We start from the raw sequence: 25,642 nt of genomic DNA on the forward strand, positions 1-25,642 counted from the left end.
GGAGGGAGGGAGGGAGGGAGGGAGGGAGGGAGGGAGGGAGGGAGGGAGGGAGGGAGCGAGAGAAAGAGCGAGAGAAAGAGCGAGAGAAAGAGCGAGAGAAAGAGCGAGAGAAAGAGCGAGAGTGCAGTGGTAAAGGTGTTAGATCAGTGGGAGTGACTCATGGTGGTGTAGTGAACTCTAGGAAAGAAGCAGAGTAAACTATTCCACAGGATTTCCTCCACAGGAAGGGAGGTGTACACACACACACACACACACACACACACACACACACACACACACACACACACAAAACCTTTTCTCTTACAAATCCCCTTTCGAAAGCAGAAGGGCCAGTAATTCCACTTCAGTAAAAGGAAACACCCAGTGTTGACATGTTCATTCCCCTGGACACCAGCTCATGTTCATTCCCCTGGACACCAGCTCATGTTCATTCCCCTGGACACCAGCTCATGTTCATTCCCCTGGACACCAGCTCATGTTCATTCCCCTGGACACCAGCTCATGTTCATGTCCCTGGACACCAGCTCATGTTCATTCCCCTGGACACCAGCTCATGTTCATGTCCCTGGACACCAGCTCATGTTCATTCCCCTGGACACCAGCTCATGTTCATTCCCCTGGACACCAGCTCATGTTCATTCCCCTGGACACCAGCTCATGTTCATGTCCCTGGACACCAGCTCATGTTCATGTCCCTGGACACCAGCTCATGTTCATGTCCCTGGACACCAGCTCATGTTCATTCCCCTGGTCACCAGCTCATGTTCATTCCCCTGGTCACCAGCTCATGTTCATTCCCCTGGTCACCAGCTCATGTTCATTCCCCTGGTCACCAGCTCATGTTCATTCCCCTGGACACCAGCTCATGTTCATTCCCCTGGACACCAGCTCATGTTCATTCCCCTGGACACCAGCTCATGTTCATTCGCCTGGACACCAGCTCATGTTCATTCGCCTGGACACCAGCTCATGTTCATTCCCCTGGTCACCAGCTCATGTTCATGTCCCTGGACACCAGCTCATGTTCATTCCCCTGGACACCAGCTCATGTTCATTCCCCTGGTCACCAGCTCATGTTCATGTCCCTGGACAACAGCTCATGTTCATTCCCCTGGTCACCAGCTCATGTTCATTCCCCTGGTCACCAGCTCATGTTCATTCCCCTGGACACCAGCTGATTTAAGGACATGTTGCTGTGTGGGAATCTGTAAGTTTCTTCGGAAAAAGGCGTCTGCTAAATGACCATGTTTCAAACCGAAGATGGTCAGATGTTTTTAGAACTCTGCAGTGGTCTAACGTGGTCTACTAGTGTCCTACTCTTGTCGGTCTGAAAACATCTGACAAACATTTATTAAAATGTCCCTTTAATATGATGTAACCACTTCAACAGATCTGTACCCAGGCCTGCAGCCAGCCCTACATACCTGGGAGCATGGTTGATGAGGGGCTGTGTCTTGTACTTGGGGAACTTGTAGGACTTGAACTCCTCCATGGAGGAGATGCCAGGCCAGCTGTCCTCTGAGGGTGTTCCTGTTGGAGGGGGGAGAGGGCAGTCACAGGGGCTCTAACATAGCAGCTGACTGTCTACAAAGATGTAGGTTAAATAAAAGGTTAAATAAAATAAATAAATAAAAGGTTAAAAGTAGAATTTAATGCGTGGTGCCGTGGCACATACAAGCAAATTCAAAATGACACACACACACACATTACAGAGAGCAGATATATTTAATTTCACCATGTCATGTTGTTTTCCCACCACCAGGTGGAAGCACTCACCCAGCAGTCTGAAGATGAGGTGCAGTTCGTCCTCCACAGTAGAGCCAGGGAACAGAGGCCTCCCGGCAGCCATCTCATAAAATATACAGCCCACACCCCTGGGGTTGAAAAGATGAGGTTCGGGGTCAAATAAGAGTCAATACAGGTCTTCATAGGGGGAGTCTGTACCCAACATTCACTTAACTTTTCCTGCCCTCCACTGTAAATTAGATGCATGGCTATTCTCATTATTCAAGGGAACATAAGGAAGGCAGAGCGTGGTAGATACAAAGGTCGATATGGGGGTCAGGATGGATTTCAGTTTTGCATATATAATTCAGATTAGAAGATCATGGCTCCTGATAACCCATTCTCAAGAAATGCTCATGATTCTACGTTGGTTCTCTCGTGGTTCTACGTCGGTTCTCTCACGGTTCTACGTCGGTTCTCTCGTGGTTCTACGCCGATTCTCTCGCGGTTCTACGCTGGTTCTCTCGCGGTTCTACGTCGGTTCTCTCGCGGTTCTACGTCGGTTCTCTCGTGGTTCTCTCATGGTTCTACATCACCTCAGCTCACTCACCACATGTCTATCTGTGTGGAGTACTCAGAGGATCCCAGTAGAACGTCAGGAGGTCGGTACCAGAGCGTCACCACCTCGTTGGAGTACGTCTTAGTGGGGACTGACTTGGCCCGGGCCAGACCTGGAACAAAATAACAAGGAGTTACACAATGGAACATTACTGTCTTCACTGAATAGACCGGCTCATTGTCAGCAATCATGCCGAACTGAACCAAGCTGACCTGTACTGTGCTGGCCTGGTTGCGCCTCCACCATAGTTGCAGAAATCAGACTAAGTGAAAAGGAAATATCGGAGCTAGCTGAGTACGGTTCAGGTCTGCAGGAAAGTGTGAAGAGCGTTATAAACTCCCCAGAACCCAGGGTAGAACGAGAACATGTCTCTTACCGAAGTCGGCCAGTTTGAGTTCTCCTCGTTCGTTGATGAGCAGGTTCTGAGGCTTCAGATCTCTGTGTAGAACCTTCCGTCTGTGACAGTAGGACAAACCTCGCAGGATCTGAAACAAGAAGATCTGAGACAAAACAACAAAGATGATGTCAGATCTCTGCTGGTAGTCAGAGGACACTTCTGTGGAAATATAAATCATGTAGTGTAATCAGCAAAATGATAATCATAGTCAGCTACTGTGCTGGGTTGGAACAAAGGCTTGTTAGTTTCTCGAATATCTCCATTCGATCAGAATAACTATTTTTCCAGAGAGAATTTAAAATTTGTTGGTGTGAAACCAAAATCACACAGACACCGGCGTGAAATTTGCGTGTGAGAGTAGCAAGCATCAATTCACAAACTCTGGGTAGCGTATGACAACCGAATTGGCATGAAAATCCATAATAAAACTGTTCGCTATTCAGCCACCAGGAATTGCTTTTTACATTTATTTTTATTTTTGAATTTCCCCCCTTTTACTCCCCAATTTCATGGTATCCAATTGTTAGTAGCTACTATCTTGTCTCATCACTACAACTCCCATACGGGCTCGGGAGAGACGAAGGTTGAAAGTCATGCGTCCTCCGATACACAACCCAACCAAGCCGCACTACTTCTTAACACAGCGTGCATCCAACCCGGAAGCCAGCCGCACCAATGTGTCTGAGGAAACACTGTGCACCAGGCAACCTTGGTTAGCGCGTACTGCCCGCCACAGGAGCCGCTGGTGCGCGATGAGACAAGGATATCCCAAGCCCTCCCTGTGCATCGCCCCACGGACCTCCCGGTCGCGGCCGGTTACCACAGAGCCTGGGCGCGAACCCAGAGTCTCTGGTGACACAGATGACAGAGACTGCAGTACAGCGCCCTTAACCACTGCGCCACCCGGGAGGCCGGGAACTCCTTTTTACCTTAGATGTCCTACGGGGGCCACCGTAGCTGGACTAGTTGTTGATTTGCTAGCTTATGAGGATGTTGTTTCTAATAAATCCAAGCCATTTCTAAACTGCCTCGACTATATGATGGAAATCTCCACAGGCAGGTTGCAATTCTTTTCAAATACGGAGCCTATTTGACTGATAAACCTTAGTTTCAAGCCCAATACATGTTAAACTACATCTTTAGTCTACTTAGCATTGGGAAGATCATAATGATTCCCCAATTTCCTTTTCTACAAGCAACCCACGTAATTTGTCTGCTTACTTTACCAGCATTACACCGCGTAGACGTAAGAAAAATAGACTTGCTTTCTAATTTGACGTGCTATGATGCCGTAGATGCTCGAGGCCCGTATGTTTTCTCTCACTGACTCGTACAACGCTCGTTCGTACGCTTAAAAAAACAACAACACTTTTGTTGGAATTGAGCTTGACACGTTCAAGTGATTAAGTCGATGTTCCACTAGTCACCAGCAGGGGGAATAGGCTTTTACCACTGAAGGAGCATTGCGCCTCTACGGCGATACGGAGACCTGGCAGGCGTTCTGAAGACACTACACTCACCTTGACGTTCTGCATGCTCAGGATGTTCCCACAGTCGTCCATGTACTGCTTCAGGTCCTTGTCCTACAAGAGAGTGGAGAGGAAGGGGCAGGCATTCAGTCAACCGGGAAGGGGCAGGCATTCAGTCAACCGGGAAGGGGCAGGCATTGTCAACCGGGAAGGGGCAGGCATTCAGTCACCCGGGGAAGGGGCAGGCATTCAGTCAACCGGGGAAGGGGCAGGCATTGTCAACCGGGAAGGGGCAGGCATTCAGTCAACCGGGAAGGGGCAGGCATTGTCAACCGGGAAGGGGCAGGCATTGTCAACCGGGAAGGGGCAGGCATTCAGTCACCCGGGAAGGGGCAGGCATTCAGTCACCCGGGAAGGGGCAGGCATTCAGTCACCCGGGAAGGGGCAGGCATTCAGTCAACCGGGGAAGGGGCAGGCATTCAGTCAACCGGGGAAGGGGCAGGCATTCAGTCAACCGGGAAGGGGCAGGCATTCAGTCAACCGGGAAGGGGCAGGCATTCAGTCAACCGGGGAAGGGGCAGGCATTCAGTCAACCGGGGAAGGGGCAGGCATTCAGTCAACCGGAAAGGGGCAGGCATTCAGTCAACCGGAAAGGGGCAGGCATTCAGTCAACCGGAAAGGGGCAGGCATTCAGTCAACCGGGGAAGGGGCAGGCATTCAGTCAACCGGGAAGGGGCAGGCATTCAGTCAACCGGGGAAGGGGCAGGCATTCAGTCAACCGGAAAGGGGCAGGCATTCAGTCAACCGGAAAGGGGCAGGCATTCAGTCAACCGGGGAAGGGGCAGGCATTCAGTCAACCGGGAAGGGGCAGGCATTGTCAACCGGGAAGGGGCAGGCATTGTCAACCGGGGAAGGGGCAGGCATTCAGTCAACCGGGAAGGGGCAGACATTCAGTCAACCGGGGAAGGGGCAGGCATTCAGTCAACCGGGAAGGGGCAGGCATTCAGTCAACCGGGAAGGGGCAGGCATTCAGTCAACCGGGAAGGGGCAGGCATTGTCAACCGGGAAGGGGCAGGCATTGTCAACCGGGAAGGGGCAGGCATTGTCAACCGGGAAGGGGCAGGCATTGTCAACCGGGAAGGGGCAGGCATTGTCAACCGGGAAGGGGCAGACATTGTCAAACGGGAAGGGGCAGGCATTGTCAACCGGGAAGGGGCAGGCATTGTCAAACGGGAAGGGGCAGGCATTGTCAAACGGGAAGGGGCAGACATTGTCAAACAGGGAGGGGCAAACAAAAGCAAATAAAATTTTATTTGTCACATACACATGGTTTGCAGATGTTAATGCGAGTGTAGCGAAATGCTTGTGCTTCTAGTTCCGACAATGCAGTAATAACCAATGAGTAATCTAACCTAACAATTCACAACAACTACCTTATACACACATGTATAAAGGGATGAAGAACATGTACTTAAAGGTATATGAATGAGTGATGGTACAGAACGGCATAGGCAAGACGCAGTAGATGGTATTGAGTACAGTATATTTAAGAAGAGTAATGTAGGGTATGTAAAATTTATATTAAGTGGTATTGTTTAAAGTGGCTAGTGATACATTTTTTACATACATTTTTCCAATATTAAAGTGGCTGGAGTTGAGTCAGTATGTTGGCAGCAGCCACTCAATGTTAGTGGAGGCTGTTTAACAGTCTGATGGCCTTGAGATGTTTTTCAGTCTCTCGGTCCCAGCTTTGATGCACCTGTACTGACCTCGCCTTCTGGAAGATAGCAGGGTGAACAGGCAGTGGCTCGGGTGGTTGTTGTCCTTGATATTTTTGGCATTACTATGACATCGGGTGTTGTAGGTGTCCTGGAGGGCAGGTAGTTTGCCCCCGGTGATGCGTTGTGCAGACCTCACTACCCTCTGGAGAGCCTTACGGGTGTGGGCGGAGCAGTTGCTGTACCAGGCGGTGATACAGCCCAACAGGATGCTCACGATTATGCATCGGTAGAAGTTTGTGAGTGCTTTTGGTGACAAGCCGAATTTCTTCAGCCTCCTGAGGTTGAAGAGGCGCTGCTGCGCCTTCTTCACGATGCTGTCTGTGTGGTTGGACCAATTCAGTTTGTCTGTGATGTGTATGCCGAGGAACTTAAAACTTACTACCCTCTCCACTACTGTCCCATCGATGTGGATAGGGGGGTGCTCCCTCTGCTGTTTCCTGAAGTCCACGATCATCTCCTTTGTTTTGTTGACGTTGAGTGTGAGGTTATTTTCCTGACACCACACACACACACCTCCTCCCTGTAGGCCGTCTCATAGTTGTTGGTAATAAAGCCTACCACTGTAGTGTCGTCTGCAAACTTGATGATTGAGTTGGAGGCGTGCATGGCCACACAGTCGTGGGTGAACAGGGAGTACAGGAGAGGGCTCAAAACGCACCCTTGTGGGGCCCCAGTGTTGAGGATCAGCGGGGTGGAGATGTTGTTACCTACCCTCACCACCTGGGGGCGGCCCGTCAGGAAGTCCAGTACCCAGTTGCACATGGCGGGGTCGAGACCCAGGGTCTCGAGCTTAATGAGGAGTTTGGAGGGTACTATGGTGTTAAATGCTGAGCTGTAGTCGATGAACAGCATTCCCACATAGGTATTCCTCAAGTACAGATGGGTTAGGGCAGTGTGCAGTGTGGTTGCGATTGCGTCGTCTGTGGACCTATTGTGGCGGTAAGCAAATTGGAGTGGGTCTAGAGTGTCAGGTAGGGTGGAGGTGATATGGTCCTTGACTAATCTCTTAAAGCACTTCATGATGACGGAAGTGAGTGCTACGGGGCGGTAGTCATTTAGCTCAGTTACCTTAGCTTTCTTGGGAACAGGAACAATGGTGGCCCTCTTGAAGCATGTGGGAACAGCAGACTGGGATAGGGATTGATTGAATATGTCCGTAAACACACCAGCCAGCTGGTCTGTGCATGCTCTGAGGGCGCGGCTGGGGATGCCATCTGGGCTGCAGCCTTGCGAGGGTTAACACGTTTAAATGTTTCACTCACCTCGGCTGCAGTGAAGGAGAGTCCGCAGGTTTTGGTAGCGGGCCATGTCAGTGGCACTGTATTGTCCTCAAAGCGAGAAAAGTTGTTTAGTCTGTCTGGGAGCAAGACATCCTGGTCCGTGACGGGGCTGGTTTTCTTTTTGTAATCCGTGATTGACTGTAGACCCTGCCACATACCTCGTGTCTGAGCCGTTGAATTGCGACTCTACTTTGTCTCTATACTGACGCTTAGCTTGTTTGATTGCCTTGCGGAGGGAATAGCTACCCTGTTTGTATTCGGTCATGTTTCCAGTCAATTTGCCCTGGTTAAAAGCAGTGGTTCGCGCTTTCAGTGTCACGCGAATGCTGCCATCAATCCACAGTTTCTTTTAATATTTGCTGTGGGTAAGACATCGCCGATGCACTTGCTAATAAACTCGCTCACCGAATCAGCGTATTCCATCAATGTTGTTGTTTGACGCAATGCGGAACATATCCCAATCCACGTGATCGAAGCAATCTTGAAGTGTGGAATCAGATTGGTCAGACCAGCATTGAACAGACCTGAGCGCGGGAGCTTCCTATTTTAGTCTCTGTCTATAGGTAGGGAGCAACAAAATGGAGTTGTGGTCAGCTTTTCCAAAAGGAGGGCGGGGGAGGGCCTTATATGCGTCGCAGAAGTTAGAATAACAATGATCCAGGGTTTTACCAGCCCTGGTAGCACAATCGATATGCTGATACAGTTTAGGGAGTCTTGTTTTCAGATTAGCCTTGTTAAAATCCCCAGCTACAATGAATGCAGCCTCAGGATATGTGGTTTCCAGTTTACATAGAGTCAAATAAAGTTTGTTCAGGGCCATCGATGTGTCTGCTTGGGGGGGAATATATGCCAGCTGTGATTATAATCGAAGAGATTTTTCTTGGTAGATAATGCGGTCGACATTTGATTGTGAGGAATTCTATGTCAGGTGAACAGAAGGACTTGAGTGTCTGTATGTTGTTATGATCACACCACGTCTCGTTAATCATAAGGCATACACCCACGCCCCTCTTCTTACCAGGAAGATGCTAGTTTCTGTCGGTGTAAAGCGTGAAGAAACCAGCTGGCTGCACCGACTCCGTAAGCATGTCTCGAGTGAGCCATGTTTCTGTGACGCAAAGAACGTTCCAGTCCCTGATGTCCCTCTGGAATGCTACCCTTGCTGGGATTTCATCAACCTTGTTGTCAAGAGACTGGACATTGGTGAGTAGTATGCTGAGGAGCAGTGTGCGATGTGCCCCTCTGACCAGAAGACCGCCTCGTCTGCCTCTTTTATGGCGTCGTTGTTTTGGTTCGCCGGCTGGGATCCGATCCATTGTCCTGGGTGGTGGGCAAAACAGAGGATCCACTTCGGGAAAGTCATTTTCCTGGTCGTAATGCTGGTGAGTTGACGTTGCTCTTATATCCAGTAGTTCCTCCCGACTTTATGTAATAAAACCTAAGATTACCTGGGGTAACAATGTAAGAAATAACACGTAAAAAAACTAAATCCTGCATAGTTTCCTAGGAACGCGAAGCGAGGCGGCCATCTCTGTTGGCGCCGGAAGTAAACCAGACATTGTCAAACAGAAAGGGGCACAGAATACAGCAGCAACACAAAACACCCAACACAGCATCTAGATAGAACCTGCCGGGACTACAAGTGATGTGAACTTAAAAATACTACACATGAGAGAAAAATAAGATCATTGTATTTGTCAAACTATCGCTTTCATTTCACATTCTACTATCTAGTCTTTCCACCGTAGGCTATTATCTAGTCTTTCCACCGTAGGCTAGAAGTTGTAACAGAAGGGAATGTTTTTGTGCCTCTCACCAGGTACTCGAAGACTAGCGTCAGGGACTTGTCTGTGTGGATGATGTCGTGCAGGGTCACTATGTTGGCGTGTTTCAGGTCCTTCAGTAAGGACACCTCTCTGATCGCAGTGCAAGGTGCTCCCTCCTCGTGCTCCAGTCTGATCTCCTTCAGAGCCACCAGGTTGTCTGTCAATTTACTCCTTCCTTTAAACACTGTAGCATACGTTCCCTGGAGGGAGGGGAGAGAGAGAGAGAGAGATTAGAGAGAGGGATGAGAAAGGGAGAGAGGGAGAGAGATTAGAGAGAGGGAGAAAGGGATGAGAGCGGTGAGAGATGAGAAAGGGAGAGGGGGTGACAGAGGGGAAGGGGGTGAGAGATGAGAAAGGGAGAGAGGGAGAGAGATTAGAGACAGGGAGAAAGGGATGAGAGGGGAGGGGGTGAGAGATGAGAAAGGGAGAGAGGGGGTGAGAGGGGAAGGGGGTGAGAGAGGGGGTGACAGAGGGGAAGGGGGTGACAGAGGGGGGTGACAGAGGGGAAGGGGGTGAGAGATGAGAAAGGGAGAGAGGGGGTGACAGAGGGGAAGGGGGTGAGAGATGAGAAAGGGAGAGAGGGAGAGAGATTAGTGACAGGGAGAAAGGGATGAGAGGGGAGGGGGTGAGAGATGAGAAAGGGAGAGAGGGGGTGAGAGAGGAAGGGGGTGAGCGAGGGGGTGACAGAGGGGAAGGGGGTGAGAGAGATGAGAAAGGGAGAGAGGAAGGGGGGGTGAGAGAGATGAGAAAGGGAGAGAGGAAGGGGGTGAGAGAGAGGAAGGGGGGGTGAGAGAGAGGAAGGGGGGTGAGAGAGAGGAAGGGGGGGTGAGAGAGAGGAAGGGGGTGAGAGAGAGGAAGGGGGGTGAGAGAGGAGAAAGGGAGAGAGGGGGTGAGAGAGGGAAGGGGGTGAGAGAGAGGGGAAGGGGGTGAGAGAGAGGGAAGGGAGAGAGGGAGAGAGATTAGTGACAGGGAGAAAGGGATGAGAGGGGAGGGGGTGAGAGATGAGAAAGGGAGAGAGGGGGTGAGAGGGGAAGGGGGGTGAGAGAGGGGGTGACAGAGGGGAAGGGGGTGAGAGAGATGAGAAAGGGAGAGAGGAAGGGGGGGGTGAGAGAGAGGAAGGGGGGTGAGAGAGAGGAAGGGGGGTGAGAGAGAGGAAGGGGGTGAGAGAGGGGAGGGGGGGTGAGAGAGGGGGGTGAGAGAGGGGAAGGGGGTGAGAGAGAGGGAAGGGGGTGAGAGAGAGGGAAGGGGGTGAGAGAGAGGGGAAGGGGGGGTGAGAGAGGAGAAAGGGAGAGAGGGGGTGAGAGGGGAAGGGGGTGTGAGAGAGGGGAAGGGGGCGAGAGAGAGGGGAAGGGGGTGAGAGAGAGGGAAGGGGGTGAGAGAGAGGGGAAGGGGGGTGAGAGAGAGGGGAAGGGGGTGAGAGAGAGGGGAAGGGGGGTGTGAGAGGGGAAGGGGGGTGTGAGAGGGGAAGGGGGTGTGAGAGGGGAAGGGGGTGAGAGAGGGGGGTGAGAGAGGGGGAGGGGGTGAGCGAGGGGGTGACAGAGGGGAGGGGGTGACAGAGGGGAGGGGGTGACAGAGGGGAGGGGGGTGACAGAGGGGAGGGGGGTGAAGGACCAGATCCAAATCCAAAGTTATTATTATCATGTGATGAACTATATTACATTTAGACTGCGTTGAATCACTGATCTATAAATCACCTTCCATCCCAAATAACTCGTCACTGTGTGACCCAGATGAGTGTTTCTGCACCTCTCCTTGGCCAAACAGATTCCTTCTAAAACACACTGATGATCAGCAGAGGTGAGGGGTCAAGGTCTCCATGAACTCAATGACCAGGTTTAAGGTAGAATGACTGAGTGTTAAATAATCAAATGGCCATGAGGAAAAACAGGCAGCTGTGGTCTTTCAGACATAGTGAGCAAGTAGGATATCAGGGAGGGGAGGAAGCCAAATCGGTATATGTGTCTGAGCACAGAGAGAGAGAAAGAAGCAACACACACACACACCTCTCCTAACTTGTCCAGTTTGATGTATGTCTCAAGCTTCCCGAATCCAATTTCAGACTGAAAGAAAAGATGAATAAACATTTATGTTAATGAGGGTTCATGTCCTTGTTAACAGTGACCGACTTATACCTACAAACGTTCCACAAAACCTTCTGGCGGCCGTGTGTGTGTGTGTGTGTGTGTGTGTGTGTGTGTGTGTGTGTGTGTGTGTGTGTGTGTACTATATGGTCCCACTGGGTGTAATTTCATCTGACATTGGCTTTGATGTTGTGAAAGGGAGGAGGCAGTTTGGTGCATGTGAGTGGAAGCATGTGATTCGCTTAGCAGAACAGTGAACCATACCGTTCCTCTATTCTCATCCTGACAGGCAGCAGCATAAACACACACAGCGGTGCTGACACAGACCATTCTGAGATGAGATGTAAACAGAAGACAACAGAGAGTGGAGGAGACCAGGCGTGAGCTCTCTCTGTCAGTCTCCCTCTCGCTCTCTCTGTCCGTCCGTCCATCCGTCCGTCTCCGTCCCTCGCTCTGACTGTCCGTCCGTCCGTCTCCGTCCCTCGCTCTGACTGTCCGTCCGTCCGTCTCCGTCCCTCGCTCTGACTGTCCGTCCGTCCGTCTCCGTCCCTCGCTCTGACTGTCCGTCCGTCCGTCTCCGTCCCTCGCTCTGACTGTCCGTCCGTCTCCGTCCCTCGCTCTGACTGTCCGTCCGTCCGTCCGTCTCCGTCCCTCGCTGACTGTCCGTCCGTCCGTCTCCGTCCCTCGCTCTGACTGTCCGTCCGTCTCCGTCCCTCGTTCTGACTGTCCGTCCTTCTCCGTCGCTCGCTCTGACTGTCCGTCCTTCTCCGTCGCTCGCTCTGACTGTCCGTCCATCTCCGTCCGTCAGTCCATCCCCCCGTCCATCACTTCATCCCCCTCTCTGTCCTCCTCTGTTCGTCCACTCTCGCTCCCTCTCCGCCCCCCCTCTCTCGCTCTGCCCCCCTCACCGCCTCCCCTCTCTTACCCTCCCCCTCTCTCTCTCACCAATGATGCTCTTCGGGAGCGTCGGCTGAGGGGCAGGTCGAAGGAGGGGCTGGTGAGCTGTAGTTTCTCCAAGTAACCATCTGGAATACGGATGTCAGCAGGTAAGGACAGACGCTTGTTCAGGTCCTACACACACACACACACGAGAGAGCGAGAAAGAGAGAGGGAGGGGGTGAGAGAGTGATAGAAACCCTTGGACTCCCCAATAACTGACCAGGAGCTCTAAAAGAAACTTCAATTCCTCAAATTAAAAACAAAAAGCATGCTAACCTGATGGCATCCTAAATGAGATGCTCAAACTCACTAGTGCAACATTTCAATTGGCTATATTAATTAAAACTTTTTAATTTAATCCTGAGTGTGGTTATTTCCCTGACATCTGGAATCAAGGACTCATAACCCCAATCTTCAAGAACGGAGACAAATTTGACCCCAACAATTACAGAGACCTTTGTGTGAACAGTAACCTGGGGAAGGTTTTCTGTAGTATTATCAATGTAAGATTTCAAACTTCCTTAATAAGCACAATGTCTTGATTTATACCAAAACATTGAGACTTATCATATTTACACCCTACACACCCTGATAGATAAACATGTCCACCAAAATATATAAGCTTGCTTTATCGACTTCCAAAAAGCATTTGATTCTATTTGGCAGACAGGACTGTTCTACAAAGTTATTGAAAGTGGTGTAGGGGGTAAAACATATGACATAATTAAATCAATGTATACTGGCAATACGTGCAGCATTAAAATTGTCAAGAAAAGATCAGAATTCTTTAACCAGGGACGGGGCCTTCGCCAGGGTTGCAATCTGAGCCCTGCACTCTTCAATATTTACATCAACGAATTGGCCACTAATCTAGAAAAATCCTCAGCCCTTGGTGTTAGTCTCCACAATTCAGAGGTTAAATGCCTACTCTTCTCAGATGACCTATGCCTGCCACCCACAGCACATGGCCTACAGCAGAGCCTGGACCTGCTAGAGCAGTACTGCCAGACCTGGGCCCTGGCAGTAAACCCCAAAAAGACTAAAATAATGATTTTCCAGAGAAGATCCAGATCTCAGGGAATTAGACCAAAGTTCGCAATTGGTACAAAATATATAGAGTACTGCACACACTACATTTACTTAGGTTTAAAATAATCTCAAATGGACACCTTAATGAGGCAGTGAATGAACTGAGAGAGAAAGCATGCAGGGCATTCTACGCCATTAAAAAACAAATTCAAATTGAAATACCTATTCAAATTTGGCAAAATCGAATTGAATGTGTCATTGAACCACTTGCACTTTATGCCAGCGATGTGTGGGGTCCACTTGCAAAACAAGATTTCATCAAATGGATCAAACACCCCATTGAAACCCTGCATGCTGAGTTCTGTAAGATTCTCCTACATGTCCAGAGGAAAACTACAAACAATGCATGCAGGGCAGAATTAGGTTAATATCCACTAATAATAAGAACTCAAAAAAGAGCAATTAAGTTTTGTAAACACCTAAAATAGTGACCCCCTCGCATATAATTACCAAGCCCTGTAATGCCAAGAGCTGAGCAAAGAAAAGAGTCCCCTCATCCAGCTGGTCCTGGGGCTGAGTTCACTAACCTGTTCTACTAACACACTGAAGCCTCAGTCCCCTCATCCAGCTGGTCCTGGGGCTGAGTTCACTAACCTGTTCTACTAACACACTGAAGCCTCAGGACTCTCATCCAGCTGGTCCTGGGGCTGAGTTCACTAACCTGTTCTACTAACACACTGAAGCCTCAGTCCCCTCATCCAGCTGGTCCTGGGGCTGAGTTCACTAACCTGTTCTACTAACACACTGAAGCCTCAGGACCAGAACATCCAATCAATCAGAATAAAACAAATTACAACACAATTGCTTATTGGGAAACACAAGCACAGTGCTATCTGGCCATAAATCGACAGCACACCGTGGCTAACTATTTGACAATGATTACTGATCAAAACCTTGACAAAGTACAGGCTCAGTGAGCACAGCCTTGTCATTGAGAAGGGTAGACACAGGAACACCTGGTTCCCTGTAGAGGAAAGGCTGTGCAACCACTGTACAACAGCAGAACCTGAGACGGAGCTGCATTTCCTGACAAAATGTGAAAAATATTAAACAATTAGAGTGTCATTTCCCCAAATTTGAAGCCCTTATTCAAGGTTTCAAAGACCTCTCTGATGAGAGTAGGCCACCCGTCCTGTTGGGGGAGGACGCAGAGAGCTGTGGGTTGGCAGCGCACTATATTGCTGCCTGACATAAGATGAAGGACAGTGTCTGACAGACCAATCAACCTGCACATGTCCTCTACTGTATGCTTGTTGTTCAATGTTTGGTTATTTTGACCCTTGGTTATTGTTGTTATTGTTGTTACTGTTGTCAATTTTGATTCTTATTATTTTCATATTGTAAATAACCAAAGTAAGCTTTGGCAATATGTACATTGTTACGTCATGCCAATAAAGCAAATTGAATTGAGAAAGCGACAGAGAGACAGTGAAAACAGCTAGGTAACATGCTAATGTAAATCTAGACCTTAAGTAAACAGAGTCAACTCTAAACCAATACTGCAGACCCTAAACTAAACAGAGTCGAGGAGACCCTAAACTAAATCCTGGGGGAGATCCTTGGACTCTTGGTAGCTCAGTTGGTATGGCACTTGTAATGCCAGGGGTTTGGGTTCGATTCCTGGGATCACCCATTTGTAAAATGTATGCATGCATGACGAAGTGCTTTGGATAAAAGCGTCTGCTTAATGGAATATATTGTAATGAAACAGGCAGGGAGCAGGTCTCGAACCCTCGACCTTCGAACCCGAGGTCCGACGCGCTATCGACTGCCGCAGGTCCGTCCGTCTCCGTCCCTCGCGCTATCGACTGCGTGCTCCTCGTGCTCCTGCGGCAGAGTCGATTTTCGGGCTTATAAACCCAGGGTTGTTACACTATTATTATTTTACAACAGTTGCTTCTAGCCCCATGAACAGCCCACCGAGGACTCCATTATCTAACAGAGAGTACTGTGTGTGTGTGTGTGTGTGTGTGTGTGTGTGTGTGTGTGTGTGTGTGTGTGTGTGTGTGTGTGTGTGTGTGTGTGTGTGTGTGTGTGTGTGTGCATGTTATAAACGGTATCCCTGAGGCTGTGTAAGAGACATGGGTTCATGACTTTACCCCCCGAGGAAACCTGCCCCAAAACATGAGCTTGATGGCTTGTTATATAGAAACACACACACACACACACTTCTTATTGCATTTCCTCTGTTGGTTAGATTACTGGATGTTAATCTCTCTGGCTGTTTAAAATCCACTCCCACCTTTTCTGAGGCAATGCTGAAGTAACAGTGGGAAACTGGTTTTATGCAACACTGAACTATCAAATGGTTTTCTCCAGTGTCTAAATATATGATTGACCCTGTCCAGGGAGCACATATAAAAGACAGTCAGTTTTACATGATCTTTCTAGTGCTGAAAGAACCAACAACTATCTAGTATCGACTCTGCCGGCTCTGCCCCCGCCGGCTCTCTGCCCCCGCCGGCTCTCTGCCCCCGCCGGCTCTGCCCCGCCGGCTCTGCCCTTTCTGTTTCTGTCTGGAATGTGACTATGGTCTCATCTGCCTTTTGGTTGTGTAGTTGTGTGCTGTAACCGGTCGTAACTAGGGGGATGTTGAATCATGCTTTATACGGTATGTTGATAGAGTAGCAGCATAGGTAAGTCTTATTGCTGCTATTACTGGATTGGTGTTTTCTTTGTTTAAATTAAGAAATCCTATTGGTCTATCTATCTTGAGCTATGGAATCCTATTGGTCTATGTCCCTCCAGTGCCAGGATTGGCGATATCGGGGGCGGCGGGGGGGGTTATCCGTTAGCTGACCTCTGAACCCCTTCCCCCTCTACAGTTGTCCAATCATCCGGTCCTAATCCCGTACAACGGGGCCCATCTGGAACGTATTACATTGTGTAATCCCATACAGTGATGTAATCCCAGAACAGCCATGTATCCTCTAGTCTACTTACCACTACAGGACTATATAATACTAGTGACAACAGAACAGCCATGTTTCCTCTAGTCTACTTACCACTACAGGACTATATAATACTAGTGACAACAGAACAGCCATGTTTCCTCTGTAGACGACAGGACAATATAATACTAGTGACAACAGAACAGCCATGTTTCCTCTGTAGACTACAGGACTATATAATACTAGTGACAACAGAACAGCCATGTTTCCTCTGTAGACTACAGGACTATATAATACTAGTGACAACAGAACAGCCATGTTTCCTCTGTAGACTACAGGACTATATAATACTAGTGACAACAGAACAGCCATGTTTCCTCTGTAGACGACAGGACTATATAATACTAGTGACAACAGAACAGCCATGTTTCCTCTGTAGACTACAGGACTATATAATACTAGTGACAACAGAACAGCCATGTTTCCTCTGTAGACTACAGGACTATATAATACTAGTGACAACAGAACAGCCATGTTTCCTCTGTAGACTACAGGACTATATAATACTAGTGACAACAGAACAGCCATGTTTCCTCTGTAGACTACACGACTATATAATACTAGTGACAACAGAACAGCCATGTTTCCTCTGTAGACTACAGGACTATATAATACTAGTGACAACAGAACAGCCATGTTTCCTCTGTAGACTACAGGACTATATAATACTACTGACAACAGAACAGCCATGTTTCCTCTGTAGACGACAGGACTATATAATACTAGTGACAACAGAACAGCCATGTTTCCTCTGTAGACGACAGGACTATATAATACTAGTGACAACAGAACAGCCATGTTTCCTCTGTAGACGACAGGACTATATAATACTAGTGACAACAGAACAGCCATGTTTCCTCTGTAGACTACAGGACTATATAATACTACTGACAACAGAACAGCCATGTTTCCTCTGTAGACTACAGGACTATATAATACTAGTGACAACAGAACAGCCATGTTTCCTCTGTAGACGACAGGACTATATAATACTAGTGACAACAGAACAGCCATGTTTCCTCTGTAGACGACAGGACTATATAATACTAGTGACAACAGAACAGCCATGTTTCCTCTGTAGACTACAGGACTATATAATACTAGTGACAACAGAACAGCCATGTTTCCTCTGTAGACGACAGGACTATATAATACTAGTGACAACAGAACAGCCATGTTTCCTCTGTAGACTACAGGACTATATAATACTAGTGACAACAGAACAGCCATGTTTCCTCTGTAGACTACAGGACTATATAATACTAGTGACAACAGAACAGCCATGTTTCCTCTGTAGACTACAGGACTATATAATACTAGTGACAACAGAACAGCCATGTTTCCTCTGTAGACTACAGGACTATATAATACTAGTGACAACAGAACAGCCATGTTTCCTCTGTAGACTACAGGACTATATAATACTAGTGACAACAGAACAGCCATGTTTCCTCTGTAGACTACAGGACTATATAATACTAGTGACAACAGAACAGCCATGTTTCCTCTGTAGACGACAGGACTATATAATACTAGTGACAACAGAACAGCCATGTTTCCTCTGTAGACTACAGGACTATATAATACTAGTGACAACAGAACAGCCATGTTTCCTCTGTAGACTACAGGACAATATAATACTAGTGACAACAGAACAGCCATGTTTCCTCTGTAGACTACAGGACTATATAATACTAGTGACAACAGAACAGCCATGTTTCCTCTGTAGACTACAGGACTATATAATACTACTGTAACTGACTGACCACAGACACAGAGGAGGCACAGTCAGAGAGTTCGGGTTAATCCCTTCATAGAGTATGTCAGGTCCACTGTTTAAATGTTATAGTGGGTATAATGTTGTAATCATTATTGTATGGTAACGGAAAAGGAGAATATACATCTTCAGAATGGACGATACAGTTCGATTCTCCTCTGAACTTTAGGGGCAACTGGTGTATGGACCGTGTGATAGGGCCCAGGAGCCCTGGTGTATGGACCGTGTGATAGGGCCCAGAAGCCCTGGTATATGGACCGTGTGATGGGGCCCAGGAGCCATGGTATATGGACCGTGTGATGGGGCCCAGGAGCCCTGGTATATGGACCGTGTGATGGGGCCCAGGAGCCCTGGTATATGGACCGTGTGATGGGGCCCAGGAGCCCTGGTATATGGACCGTGTGATGGGGCCCAGGAGCCCTGGTATATGGACCGTGTGATGGGGCCCAGGAGCCCTGGTATATGGACCGTGTGATGGGGCCCAGGAGCCCTGGTATATGGACCGTGTGATAGGGCCCAGGAGCCCTGGTATATGGACCGTGTGATAGGGCCCAGGAGCCCTGGTATATGGACCGTGTGATAGGGCCCAGGAGCCCTGGTATATGGACCGTGTGATGGGGCCCAGGAGCCCTGGTATATGGACCGTGTGATAGGGCCCAGGAGCCATGGTATATGGACCGTGTGATAGGGCCCAGGCTCCAGGAGCCCTGGTATATGGACCGTGTGATAGGGCCCAGGTTCCAGGAGCCCTGGTATATGGACCATGTGATAGGGCCCAGGCTCCAGGAGCCCTGGCATATGGACCGTGTGATAGGGCCCAGTCTACAGGAGCCCTGGTATATGGACCGTGTGATAGGGCCCAGGCTCCAGGAGCCCTGGTATATGGACCGAGTGATAGGGCCCAGGCTCCAGGAGCGTTGTTATATGGATCGTGTGAAAGGCCCTAGGCGTGCTGCTGAAGAAGGCCCCAGTACAACAGTGTCTACTGTATTGACAGTTATTGATTGAACAGTGGGACAGAACGGCTACTAAGCAGAGGTGTGGACTCAAATCACAAATATGATGACTTGCAACTCGACTTTGACTTTAACACCAATGATTTGCGCCTTGACTTGGACTTGAGCCTTATGACTCGACCTGACTTGATACCCTCCCCAAGCCTCCCCAAGCCCAAATATTAAAAAATGATGCTATAAAAAATTTAAAAAGTGTGCAGCGCATCAACTCTTCATTTAACGGATTACAGTTTGAATCGGACAGCAGCCAATCAAATTGTGCCAGCGGAGATAAAGTTGTGAGTGACGGTGAAGAGGAATGTCGGTGGGTGAATTCAGATGGAGCCCTTGGAAAGATGACCCCTGAAATTATTATTTTCGGATATGACGATGCTGTATCAACAATAAAAATGGATTGCAACTTACAAAACATGCGGAAAGAAAACTACAGAAGGAGGAACAACAATTTCAAACTTTGTTTGACATTTGAAGCTGCACAAAGAACGGTGAGTCGTGGTTAATATAGCCGACAGCTATATATTTTATTACTTTACTGGTGTATCATGAAGGCAAACGTAACGTTAAATCAATGAGCCTCCACAGTCAGTCAGTGCGGGAACGTGATCATTGCACCCAGATTGAGTTACAACTGGCTAGGCATTTGGTAGCCTAAATCCTGCCTGATGTTACTGCTGTTCCTAAAACCATTGACATACGTTAGCCTACTGTAACCACATAGAAAGTGTGTGTGTGTGTGTGTTGGTTGGGCGATTATGTTCAAGCCTACACCGCCTGATTGCGCCCCATAGCGATCCTCGATAGTCGATCACTATTTTTTGGGGGGGGGGGGGGCTACCCATGTATTTCCATGGAAATATAACGTTCATTTGGAAAGTAATAAGTATATAGATATTTATAAAACGCATTCATGATTTGCGTAAATGTAATATACTAACTATTACTCTTGGTAAAAATATGAAATGGTATTACATTTGGTGAAGAGCACATTATGACTTGTTTAGGACTTGGGACTTGCCTGTCTTGACTTGGGTCTTGCCTGTCTGGACTTGGGTCTTGCCTGTCTGGACTTGGGTCTTGCCTGTCTGGACTTGGGTCTTGCCTGTCTGGACTTGGGTCTTGCCTGTCTGGACTTGGGTCTTGCCTGTCTGGACTTGGGTCTTGCCTGTCTGGACTTGGGTCTTGCCTGTCTGGACTTGGGTCTTGCCTGTCTGGACTTGGGTCTTGCCTGTCTGGACTTGGGTCTTGCCTGTCTGGACTTGGGTCTTGCCTGTCTGGACTTGGGTCTTGCCTGTCTGGACTTGGGTCTTGCCTGTCTGGACTTGGGTCTTGCCTGTCTGGACTTGGGTCTTGCCTGTCTGGACTTGGGTCTTGCCTGTCTGGACTTGGGTCTTGCCTGTCTGGACTTGGGTCTTGCCTGTCTGGACTTGGGTCTTGCCTGTCTGGACTTGGGTCTTGCCTGTCTGGACTTGGGTCTTGCCTGTCTGGACTTGGGACTTGCCTGTCTGGACTTGGGACTTGCCTGTCTTGACTTGGGTCTTGCCTGTCTTGACTTGGGTCTTGCCTGTCTTGACTTGGGTCTTGCCTGTCTTGACTTGGGTCTTGCCTGTCTTGACTTGGGTCTTGCCTGTCTTGACTTGGGTCTTGCCTGTCTTGACTTGGGTCTTGCCTGTCTTGACTTGGGTCTTGCCTGTCTTGACTTGGGACTTGCCTGTCTTGACTTGGGACTTGCCTGTCTTGACTTGGGTCTTGCCTGTCTTGACTTGGGTCTTGCCTGTCTTGACTTGGGTCTTGCCTGTCTTGACTTGGGTCTTGCCTGTCTTGACTTGGGTCTTGCCTGTCTTGACTTGGGTCTTGCCTGTCTTGACTTGGGTCTTGCCTGTCTTGACTTGGGTCTTGCCTGTCTTGACTTGGGTCTTGCCTGTCTTGACTTGGGTCTTGCCTGTCTTGACTTGGGTCTTGCCTGTCTTGACTTGGGTCTTGCCTGTCTTGACTTGGGTCTTGCCTGTCTTGACTTGGGTCTTGCCTGTCTTGACTTGGGTCTTGCCTGTCTTGACTTGGGTCTTGCCTGTCTTGACTTGGGTCTTGCCTGTCTTGACTTGGGTCTTGCCTGTCTTGACTTGGGTCTTGCCTGTCTTGACTTGGGTCTTGCCTGTCTTGACTTGGGTCTTGCCTGTCTTGACTTGGGTCTTGCCTGTCTTGACTTGGGTCTTGAGTGCTAAGACTTGAGACTTACTTGTGACTTTATAAAACAATGACTTTGTCCCACCCCTGGCTACTGGTATGTGGAGCTCCTTCCCTCTCCCTGTGTGCTAAAGGAAATGTGTCAATACTCATCAGGCATGTGATGGGATGTGTTGTGGTGCTCTGGGCTGAAGCTGTGGTGCTCTGGACTGAAGCTGTGGTGCTTTGGAGGGGGTCAATCAAACAACGCGTTCCAAAACACACAAAGCAGGACTCTGTAGGGAGTGGCTCTGAACAGGAGCTAACTGGCGAATTGTGGATCGCCTACAGGAGGCAGCGTGGGGAGAGCTATCTAGCTAACAGAGTGAGAGAGAAGGGGGAGGGAGAGCTATCTAGCTAGCAGAGTCAGAGAGAAGGGGGAGGGAGAGCTATCTAGCTAGCAGAGTCAGAGAGAAGGGGGAGGGAGAGCTATCTAGCTAGCAGAGTCAGAGAGAAGGGGGAGGGAGAGCTATCAAGCTAGCAGAGTCAGAGAGAAGGGGGAGGGAGAGCTATCAAGCTAGCAGAGTCAGAGAGAAGGGGGAGGGAGAGCTATCAAGCTAGCAGAGTCAGAGAGAAGGGGGAGGGAGAGCTATCTAGCTAGCAGAGTCAGAGAGAAGGGGGGGAGCTATCTAGCTAGCAGAGTCAGAGAGAAGGGGGAGGGAGAGCTATCTAGCTAGCAGAGTCAGAGAGAAGGGGGAGGGAGAGCTATCTAGCTAGCAGAGTCAGAGAGAAGGGGGAGGGAGGCTGGAAGAGAGAAATAAAGAGAGAGAAAGAGAGGGTCAATGAAAAGAGAGAAAAAAAGTGAAAACCAGAGAGGAGGAGTATTGATGTTTGTGGGGTTTCACGTTCCTGTGTAAGGAGCATGTAGGTTTCTAGCAGACTCAAACCTCTCTGTAGATAATGCAGTGGTCTGTGTCAATATGTACAGTAAGGAACATGTAGGTTTCTAGCAGACTCAAACCTCTCTGTAGATAATGCAGTGGTCTGTGTCAATATGCACAGTATATGAAAGCATATACAGGTTTTTGATGTTGTGAATGCCAATTGTGAAGGGAAAAAACCCCACCCATTGGTTTTTCTCTTCTGTTTGGTTGTTCCCAAGGCAGGCCTCGTTGCTCAGTACTTTTCAGGAAAACAACCAATCCCTTTCCCTAGTGGACATCACATGCCTTTCACAGTTTGTCTTCCAAAGCTAGATTTACAGTAGTAAGATTTAGATTCTGGAAACTAGTTTGATGATAAACAATGATGCTGTCGGATCTTTGTCTGGTCTGTCACACAAACACACACAAACACACACAGCTTGATGAGTCATGAGGACCTGCGGGTGGTGCGTGTGAGACAAGTATGTGGGGCCTCCCGACTGGTGCAGTGGTCTGAGGTACTGCATCGCAGTGCTAGCTGTGCAACTGGAAGTCTTGGTTCGAGTCCAGGCTCTGTCACAGCCGGCTGCGGCCGGGAAACACATGGGGCGGCGCACAATTGGCCCAGTGTCATCCGGGTTAGGGGAAGGTTTGGCCGGCAGTGATGTCCTTGTCCCATCGCACTGTAGCGTCTCCTGTGGCGGGCCGGGCGCAGTGCACGCTGACACGGTGGCCAGGTGTACGGTGTCTCCTCCAACACATTGGTGCTTCTGGGTTAAGCGGGCATTGTGTCAAGGAGCAGTGCGGATTGGTTGGGTTGTGTTTCGGAGGATGCATGGCTCTCGACCTTCGTCTCTCCTGAATCCGTACGGGAGTTGAAGCAATGAGACAAGAATGTAACTACCAATTGAATACCATGAAATTAGGGAGTAAAAGAGGTAAACATATATTTTTTAAATACATTTTTTTAAAGATTACGTTTGTTTTAAGATTAGGTACAGTATGTGCTAAGACTACGTATGTATCAGCTCTACCCAAAATAACTGTGCTATTTTAAACCTCTCCCTGACCAAGTCTGTAATACTTACATGTTTCAAGCAGACCACCATAGTCCCTGTGCCCAAAGAACAAAGGTAACCTGCCGAAATGATTACCGACCCATGGCACTCATGTCGGTAGCCATGAAGTGCTTTGAAATTCTGGTCATGGCTCACATTAACAGCATCCTCCCGGACACCCTAGACCCACTCCAATCACCCCAACAGATCCACAGATAACATTATCTCAATCGCACTCCACACAGCCCTTTCTCACCTGGACAAAAGGAACACCTATGTGAGAATGCTGTTCATGGACTACAGCTCAGCGTTCAACACCCTAGTGCCCACGAAGCTCATCACTAAGGACTCTGGAACAAAATACCCCCCAAAATACTCCCAACTGGATCCTGGACTTCCTGAAAGGCCACCCCCAGGTGGTAAAAGTAGACAACAACACGTCTGCCACGATGATCCTTAACACTGGGGCCCCTCAGGGGTGTGTACTTAGTCCCCTCCTGTATTCCCTGTTCACCCACGACTGCGTGGCCAAACACGACTCTAACACCATCATTAAGTTTGCTGATGCCACAACAGTGGCATGACCGACAACTATGAGACAGCCTAGAATGAGAAGGCAACAACCTCTCCCTCAATGTGAGCAAGACTAAGGAGATGATCGTGGACTACAGGAAAAGACGGGGCGAACAGGCCCCCATTAACATCGACGGGGCTGTAGTGGAGCGGGTCGAGAGTTTCAAGGTCCTTGATGTCCACATTACCAATGAACTATCATGGCCCAAACACACCAAGACTGTCGTAAAGAGGGCAAGACAAAACCTTTTCTCCCTCAGGAGACTTTTGCATGGGCCCCTAGATCTTCAAAAGGTTCTACAGCTGCACCATCGAGAACATCCTGACCGGTTGCATCATTGCTTGGTATGGCAACTGCTCGGCATCTGACCATAAGGCGCTACAGAGGGTAGTGCAAACGGCCCAGTACCTCACTGGGGCCAAACTTCCTGCCATCCAGGACCTATATAATAGGCGTGTCAGAGGAAAGCCCATAACATTGTCAGAGACTCCAGTCACCCAAGTTATAGACTGCGCCAAGTCTATGACCAAAAGACTCAACAGCTTCTACCACCAAGCCATAAGACTGCTGAACAATTCAGAAAACTGCCACCACACAATTTACATTGATCCCCCCCTTCCTTTTTGTACACTGCTGCTACTCGCTGTTTGTTTGTTACATATGCATAGTCACTTCACCTCCACCTACATGTACAGATTACCTCAAATAGCCTGTACCCCTGCATACCGGTGCCCCCTGTATATAGCCTTATTATTGTTATTCTTATTGTGTTACTTTTTATTATAACTTTTAATTTTAGTCTACTTGTTAAGTATTTTCTGCACTGTTGGTTAAGGGCTTGTAATTAAGCCTTTCACTGTAAAGATTCGGACCGCAGAGTGAAGGAAAAGCAGCCAACAATTGCTCAGCATATGTGGGAAGTCCTTCAAGACGGTTGGAAAAGCATTCCAGGTGAAGATGGTTGAGAGAATGCCAAGATTGTGCAAAGCTGTCATCAAGGCAAAGGGTGGCTATTTGACTAATCTCAAATATATTTTGATTTGTTTAACACTTTTCTTGTTACTACATGATTCCATATGTGTTATTTCATAGTTGATGTCTTCACTATTATTCTACAATGTAGAAAATAGTAAAAATAAAGAAAACCCTGGAATGACTAGGTGTTCAATGGCATGTTGTGTTAGTTAATCCAAGTTTGTCATTTTAAAAGGCTAATTGATCATTAGAAAACCCTTTTGCAATTATATTAGCACAGCTGAAAACTGTTGTTCTGATTAAAGAAGCAATAAAACTGACTAGTTGAGTATCTGGAGCATCCGCATTTGTGGGTTCGATTACAGGCTCAAAATGGCCAGAAACAATTAACTTTCTTCTGAAACTCTTCAGTTTATACTTGTTCTGAGAAATGAAGGCTATTTCCATGCGAGATATTCTCAAGAAACTGAAGACCTCGTACAACGCTGTGTACTAATCCTTTCACAGAACAGCTCAAAGTTGCTCTAACTAGAATAAATGGGTGGGAGGCCCCGGAGCACAATGGAGCAAGAGGACAAATACATTAGAGTGTCGAGTTTAACCAGTATAGTTTGAGAAACAGATGCCTCACAAGTTCTCAACTGGAAGCTTTATTAAATAGTACCCGCAAAACACCAGTCTCAACGTCAACAATGAAGAGGCGACTCCGGACTCAGAGTTCCTCTGTCCAGTGTCTGTGTTCTTCTGCCCATCTTAATCTTTTTATTGGCCTGTCTGAAATATGGCTTTTTCTTTGCAACTCTGCCCAGAAGGCCAGCATCCCGGAGTCACTTCTTCACCGGACAGTTTAGTAGGTACACACAGCTAGTACTGGGTCAGACCTCCCCCTTGCCTCTAGAATAGCCTGAATTTGTCTGTTTGTGGATCGCCGATTAGCTAGCACAATTCTTGCCCTTCTCCTTCAAACAAGCTGTTTTCACTCTCACAGGACTGCCGCTGACT

At 48.5% G+C, this 25,642-nt stretch overlaps 1 protein-coding gene across 3 annotated transcripts in view; it reads right to left on the reverse strand.

Annotated features, from left to right (window-relative positions):
• The window catches only part of LOC135508974 (cyclin-dependent kinase 17-like), a 69,907-nt gene that overhangs the window by 8,628 nt on the left and 35,637 nt on the right, over window positions 1-25,642 (reverse strand). For 2 of the 3 annotated variants that reach the window (XM_064929228.1, XM_064929225.1), the window contains 8 exons: window positions 12,124-12,249; window positions 11,101-11,157; window positions 9,088-9,297; window positions 4,262-4,324; window positions 2,721-2,844; window positions 2,336-2,456; window positions 1,777-1,874; window positions 1,425-1,530 (listed from right to left, as the gene is read on the reverse strand). In XM_064929228.1, the coding sequence (XP_064785300.1) occupies window positions 1,425-1,530; window positions 1,777-1,874; window positions 2,336-2,456; window positions 2,721-2,844; window positions 4,262-4,324; window positions 9,088-9,297; window positions 11,101-11,157; window positions 12,124-12,249 (905 nt within the window). Of the gene's footprint in view, window positions 1,216-1,424; window positions 1,531-1,776; window positions 1,875-2,335; window positions 2,457-2,720; window positions 2,845-4,261; window positions 4,325-9,087; window positions 9,298-11,100; window positions 11,158-12,123; window positions 12,250-25,642 lie in introns of all 3 variants that reach the window. The other variant, XM_064929226.1, reaches the window with a different exon arrangement.

The sequence above is a fragment of the Oncorhynchus masou genome, chromosome 22, assembly GCF_036934945.1.
Source record: "Oncorhynchus masou masou isolate Uvic2021 chromosome 22, UVic_Omas_1.1, whole genome shotgun sequence".
NCBI lineage: Eukaryota > Metazoa > Chordata > Actinopteri > Salmoniformes > Salmonidae > Oncorhynchus > Oncorhynchus masou.